Consider the following 6,899-nt stretch of genomic DNA (forward strand, 5'->3'; position numbering starts at 1 on the left):
TCCCACATTTGAGAGAAGTTGGAGCAGGCCATTCAGCCTCTCATATTGGCTCAGTCATACTGGAACTTGCTGACGATCTATCTTGATACCATATTAACATGCTATTCTCACGGCCCTGATATCATTAGAAAGAACCAGAAATCTATCAATCTCTGGCTTCAACTTACTCAATGACTGAGTCTCCACACCCCTCTGGGATGCAGAATTCCAAAGATCAACTACCACAACTGAAGAAATTCCTCAAATCAGTCCTGAAGAGCTTGCCTTTTATTTTGAGACTCTCTCTCCTGGTCCTAGATTCCACAGTCTAAATAAACAAACATTCTCCCTACATCCACTCCGAAAAACCTTTAAGATTATTTTACCTTTCCATTCCTCTGAACTCCTGAGAACACAGGCACAGTGTCTGCAACCTCTCCGCAGAGGACAGTTCTATAATCCCAGAAATCAGTCTCATTAATATCCACTGCATTCTCTCCATGCCAAGAATATCCTTCCTTAGGTAAGGGGAACAAAACTGTACACAATACTCTAGATGCAGTTTCTCCATGCTCCACAAAGTTAGTCTTTTGCTTCTGCATTCAAATTCTTTTGCAATAAAGGCAAATATACCATTTACCCTCCAAATTGCTTGAGACATCTGCATGCTAGCTTTCAGCGATGACCAATGCCATGTCAGTCATTTTTGATATCTACACTTTCCAATTTCTCACTATTCAAGAAATACTCTGCACCTCCATTCCTGCTTCACGTGACATTACCACATTTAGCCACATTCCATTCCATCTGCTATGCTTTCATCTGCTATATTTCTCAGAAAGGATTTGCTCTATTCATAACAATTATCAATTATTCATCTTCAAAATTAACAGTGGCTCAACCCATTATCTCTCTTCATTTTTCACCATTAACAACAGCCTGTTAAAGATCACAATACAGTCCCTTTTAAAATCTCAGGAACAGAGTTTACACAACAGCATCAGCTGAGTACTGTTTTTTTATTGAAACCTAACAGTAATCTCCCAGATTAAATCCCTGCAAACAGTTGTCTAGTTTCTCCTCTTTTATATTCACCACTTGTGCTTTCATATTGCCATGAAATACTTCAGTAAGAAACACTAGAGCACATTCATAACTCAACATTTGTGCACTTGTGTACTTGAAGAAAAGTATTTGGTATAGCCCTCCACCTGCTCCACAATGACGTGGCTTCATATGTCAAGACCAGATTGCAACACCAGGGTCTTGACATAAATAGGACTATGGCAGCTTGTTCAGAGCACCCAACTGATGGTGATAAAGGATTATAGACAATAAATTTAAGCCTTAAACCACTTGCACTACTTAGCCTTGTCTCTAAATTTAAAGCTTCAGTTTACATATGAAGGAAGATAACATTCCATTACACTGAGAATAATGTTAATGTTTATGAAGTAGCCTCATTAGAAATGTTTAAGATTACACCTGTTTTGTTATAAGTTTCTCCGCATTTCCCTGCTTCAGTATCTGTCTTAGTGCTTGCCTAATTTATTACACATCAACATTTGACTTGGTCACAGTGCTGAGTAACTTGCTTTAGGAACCACTCTTCATAGGTTCCAAAAGAAAAGATGAGACAACTTGTCAGTGGTCCATCGGAGTGGCCACAATGAATTTTTATTATTTTCCCACCCTTAACTATCAACCCAATGGGATAAATGTTTCTCTCTCGAAGTGCAGCCAACAGGTCTTTTTATGAAATTACATGAAAGTGATTTCAACTTTGTTCCCATTCAGTATTTAACCATAACACGACATTGCACCCATCTGGTAGTGTAGTTCATTTAAAAATTGCCAAGGCAACATATTAGAGTTGATCTTCTGAGTGCGAGCACATTGGTGAGATAGAGCACAAAGAGGACTATCCTGCACCTGTCCTGTACTACATCTGATCTTCAAAATGCTGAAACAATGGCATTCAATTCACTTGAAAGATCAACCAGCTATGCTGGACAAGGTTATGGACACAGTGCTGTGGAGTGAAATGATTTCTCACTAATAACAAGAAACTAAACAGAACTAACACAATTAAACCAGTGCTTCAACTCAGAGCAATATTACATAAGAAAATTTCAAGGGAATTCACCATCTTCGAACATGATAGTGCTCTGAAATAAAGCACTGATTTAATTGTGTTGGTTCTGCTTAGTTTCTTGTTATTAATGAGAAATCATTTCACCCCACAACATTAAATTCATAACCTTATTCACACAGCTAATTGATTTCACTTACTAGGTTGATACCCTATATGGAGGGACAATCTTCTGAGAAGAGGTTGAGTAGACTGGGCCTGAAATTGTTGCACCTATAGAAGATCGAGAGGCAACCTTATTAAAATATACAACGTTCTTAGCCATCCTGGCAGAGTCTAGGACCAGAGGGCATAATCTCAGAATAAGGGGTCACACATTCAAGACAGAAATGAGGAGGATTTTCTTCTCAGAGAGTAGTGATTTTATGTAATTCTTTAGCACAGGGGGCTGTTGAGGCTGGTTCATTAAGTATATTCAAATCGGAGAAAGACAGATTTTTAATCAGTAAAGGAATCAACAGTATTAGGGAAGAAGCAAGATATGGAGTTGAGGATTATCAGATCAGTCATGATTGCATTGAATTGCAGAGTAGACGTGATGGACTGAATGGCCTACTGTGTCTTATTACAATCTTCAGGTTTACATCAATCATAAGCACAACTGAGGTCTGACCATCTCACTTTGCTTAAGGTCATGGTGGAAATATGGACAATAAAAGCCAATGCACTTACAAAAGTGTATGTGAAGGTGCCAGTATGGACAAAGTCAGAAGTCACATGACACCAGATTAAAGCCCAACAGGTTTATTTGAAATCACAAGCTCCTTTGTCAGGTCCCTCCTCCTAGTCCAAACCTGTTGGGATTATAACTTAGTGTTCTGCAACTTCTCACAGAAGATTGGACAGTGTAGTCCAATGAATTTAAGAAAGCACGGGTACCATCAGTCCTTATTACTGGAAAAGGACAGGGACAGATAGATTTTCCTCAGATAATAAAATATGTGGATTCCACTCCTATGTACCACAAAGGAGGTTATCAAGGACAGTGAGGAGAAAAAAAAGACAGGTTCTGGGGCTGATCTCATGAGCATGCTGATCAGTGACTGGCAAATAAATGGACAATAACGATATACTCTTGTACTTGTGAAAAGCAAGACACACAAAAACCGAATGGTTACCACTTTCTAAGGTCATCACTAATTACATTGCATCTAAATGCCTTGGAAGCTTCTTTAAAAATATAAATACCAATAAAATTATTGCGAGGACAAGGGTACAGATTTACATCAAATGACCAGCTCTCAACAAGGGTTCACCTGCCTTCATAATTATTCACATTCTGCATTCACAATGGCTAGTAGCTCTTGTTGGTATGCCTACAGAGATTGGATCCAGTCATCCCTATTGCTGTTGTTCAGTTAACACCATTGGTTATGAAGCTGAAAAATATGACCCCTGACCTCTCTGCAGGTTGCCAATAGCTTCATCGTAGTTCTCCATTTCCAGTTGGCACTGTCCCAGGAAGAAATGGGCTTTAACAGACTGGCTGTCCAACTCCAGAGCATGTTTACAGTCTGCCACCGCCTTATCAAACTGCTGCATCTTCACGTAACACAGGGCACGGTTTGTGTGGTACACAGCCACAGATGGGTTACGGTTCTGAAAAACAAAGCCAAAGAGGTGGATATAAATATCATGAGAGTTGAGGTTCAAACTGGAATGTTACAGCTCTAATCAGCATATTAAATGGTGCTGTACTAACAGAGTCAAATCAATGTTTCAGCCAGATTAACATTACATCAAAAGACAAATAAATCCTCTTGAAACTTTAAAACAAGAAGAACTAAATGCCTTTAGGAGCTTGCATCTTTATTAACTGCTAAAAAAAATTGTTTTGAGGTATGTAATTTCTCAATCTGCATTTAAAGCAATGGCGACAACAGAAGTATAAATTTTTAAAAAATAAATCTAAACTCAGGCATGTTGGGTTACACATCAGTACCTTTCCATCGCATATTAGCTTTGGGAAAGGAGAGAAGAGAAAACTTTTGGACAGGAAGAGCTTTACTTTCTTTCCTGGGTGAAATATTTCCTTCCTGTGTGATTTACATGTGAAAATCTTCATTTCCATGCAGAATTGTATGTCAAATATGCATTCGCTTGCCCATTTCAAAGGACACAGTCACCCAATCAAAGTCTCCTCACAGTTTTGAAAATCTTGTACAGAAAAAGGGCCCAACTGCTGCAAGATGTGCAGAAAAATCAAAGCATGAGGAATTAAGCAGATAACCTGTGTAACTGGGTGTAGTTTTAGTCTGGATGCATTCAGACTTGCGCTTTATCCACACCTGAAAGTTCTAGAACTTCTATACAATTTGCGTGAATGAACTTGAAATCAGCTTTTCCCCCTACGACAGGGTTCCGAATGATGAAGCAGATTGAAGGACCGAAATCTACAACCACAGGAATTGAGGCATAATAAATCTGAAATACTCAGGTGGTCAGGTAATATCTGAGACTGACCTAAAACACTAACTCGGTTTATCTTTGTAGAGATGCTGCCAGGCCTTCAAAGCATGTCCAACACTGTTTATATTTCAGATTTTCAGTCTTTCACTTTCAGAGTTTGAAACCTGGAATGCCTGACCAAAAGAAAGGATGAAGCTCTAATGTTTTCTACTAAATTGTCACTTAACCTAACAGGTTATAAAGGGAGATACATATATGTGCCTCTCAGCAAACACTTCCTAATTATTTCTGCTTTAGAAAGCCTGCGCAGGTGCAGACTGGAAACAGGCAGTGAATCGAACATTTATTATTTGATGCTTAAAGTTTTAACTAAATATCACCGGTGTAGTCAATTCTACATGTTTTTCTTCTTCATTTTAGTGGATTTGTAAATATTGAAATTGTATCAGGTCATAATAATCCCAAAATTCATAAAAACAAATAAGACTCAAGAAAATAAATTTTACACTTAGCTCACTAACATTAACTACATTGTAACTTTAAAGTCACAAATGACCTTCTATGTGACTGCAAAAAGGATTGATCATTCTATCCTCATTTGAAGATCTCTTCACCGCTGTCCAGCTGCACTCTTGGCTACCCAGTTGCAGCCACAGAATCAGCTGGAATGGCTTCTCTTCTCTTCCCGATCCTACGACATTATCACTGGTGTTGCTCAAGGATGTATCCTTGGCCCCTTCTTTTTCTCATCTATGGATTGCACCACCCAAAAACACGTCAGTTTCCAAACATGCAGCTCTACCTCAGCATCACTTCACAACTACTCCACTACCTCCATGTCGTCAATCTGTTCACCTGATATCCAGAACAGTGACTCAGCCATAAACTCTGTCTTTAGCTGCTGAGTCTGTCCACTCTGCTCAGGAGACTCAAAAGTACGGTGAACAGTTTGGTCCCCTTATCTAAGGGGAGACATTCTGGCATTGGAGGCAGTTTTGAGAAGGTTCATCCACGCCGATCCTAGGTAGATAGGCATTTTCTCATGACAGGTTCAGCATATGTTTGTTGGAATTTAGAATAATAAGAGGACGTCTTATTGAAAGATGCAAGGGGTTCAGGGTAGATACAAAAAGGTTTGTATGAGAATCTTGGAGCAGAGAGCATAATCTCAAAGTAAAAGGTCCACAACTTAAGACAGAGGTGAGTTTTTTTTTTAAATCTCAGATGGTAGTGAATCTGTGGAATACTTTACTGCAGAGAGCTGTCAAGGCTGGATTAAGTATATTCAAGGCTGAGATAGACTAAGTGAACATGATGCGTCACATAGCCTACTTCCATGTCTTATGATCTTGCTGTTCCAAAAAGGATTGGATAAATAACTGGGCAATAGACGATTGGCAGGGATATAGGGATAATTCGGTTGTTATTCGAATGAGCCTGATCAGCCTCTTTCAGGGCTACATTGTTCTAGGTTTGTAGAGTGAAAAGCATGTGCGCGCACTCGCGCGAGAGGCAGTGTGTGTATCAGTCAAGGTTTCCAACATTTATTTGCATGAATTCAACGCAAATCAGTGAGACACTTAACAAATGCATCTCATTTGGATTATCATTGGATATTCATTGCTAAACACCTCAGAGTTCTCCAGAGTTTTAATTTTAAAAAGTTCAAGTACTTGAAGCACCCATTAAAACCATGGATATATTTCCCTCCCCAACCCTATTCACTTTCTGCAAAGACCGTTCCCTCCGTGATCACGTGGTCAGGTTCACGCCTCCTAAAAAAACCACCCTCCTGTCCTGGCACATTCCCCTGCCACTGCAGGAATTGCAAAACCTGCACCCACACTTTCCCCCCTCATCCATCTAAGGGCCCAAAGGAGCCTTCCACATTCATCAAAGTTTCATCTGCACTTCCATACGTCATTTATTGTATCTGGTGCTCCCGATGGGGTCTCCTCTACATTGAGGAGACTGGACGCCTTCTCACAGAGTGCTTTAGGGAACATCTCCGGGACACCCGCACCAACTAACTCCACCGCCCCGTGGCTGAACATTTCAACTCCCCCCTCCCACTCTACCGAGGACATGCAGGTCTTGGGGCTCCTCTATCGTCACTCCCTCACCACCCAATGCCTGGAGGAAGAACGCCTCATCTTCTGCCTCAGAACCCTTCAACCCCAAGGCATCAATGTGGACTTCACCAGTTTCCTCATTTCCCCTCCCCCCACCTAACCCCAGTTATAGAGTCATAGAGATGTACAGCATGGAAACAGTTCCTACGGTCCAACCCATCCATGCCGACCAGATATCCCAACCCAATCTAGTCCCACCTGCCAGCACCTGCCCCATATCCCTCCAA

General features: G+C 40.4%; 1 protein-coding gene across 1 annotated transcript in view; it reads right to left on the bottom strand.

The window, feature by feature from the left end:
• stub1 (STIP1 homology and U-Box containing protein 1) overlaps nt 1–6,899 on the bottom strand; it is a 28,232-nt gene that overhangs the window by 5,367 nt on the left and 15,966 nt on the right. The window contains exons 3-5 of the mRNA XM_043711092.1: nt 3,532–3,730; nt 2,283–2,344; nt 366–497 (exon numbers count right to left, since the gene is read on the bottom strand). Of these exons, the coding sequence (XP_043567027.1) occupies nt 366–497; nt 2,283–2,344; nt 3,532–3,730 (393 nt within the window). The remainder of the gene's footprint in view (nt 1–365; nt 498–2,282; nt 2,345–3,531; nt 3,731–6,899) is intronic.

Source organism: Chiloscyllium plagiosum, chromosome 21 (assembly GCF_004010195.1).
Source record: "Chiloscyllium plagiosum isolate BGI_BamShark_2017 chromosome 21, ASM401019v2, whole genome shotgun sequence".
Classification (NCBI taxonomy): Eukaryota; Metazoa; Chordata; class Chondrichthyes; order Orectolobiformes; family Hemiscylliidae; genus Chiloscyllium; species Chiloscyllium plagiosum.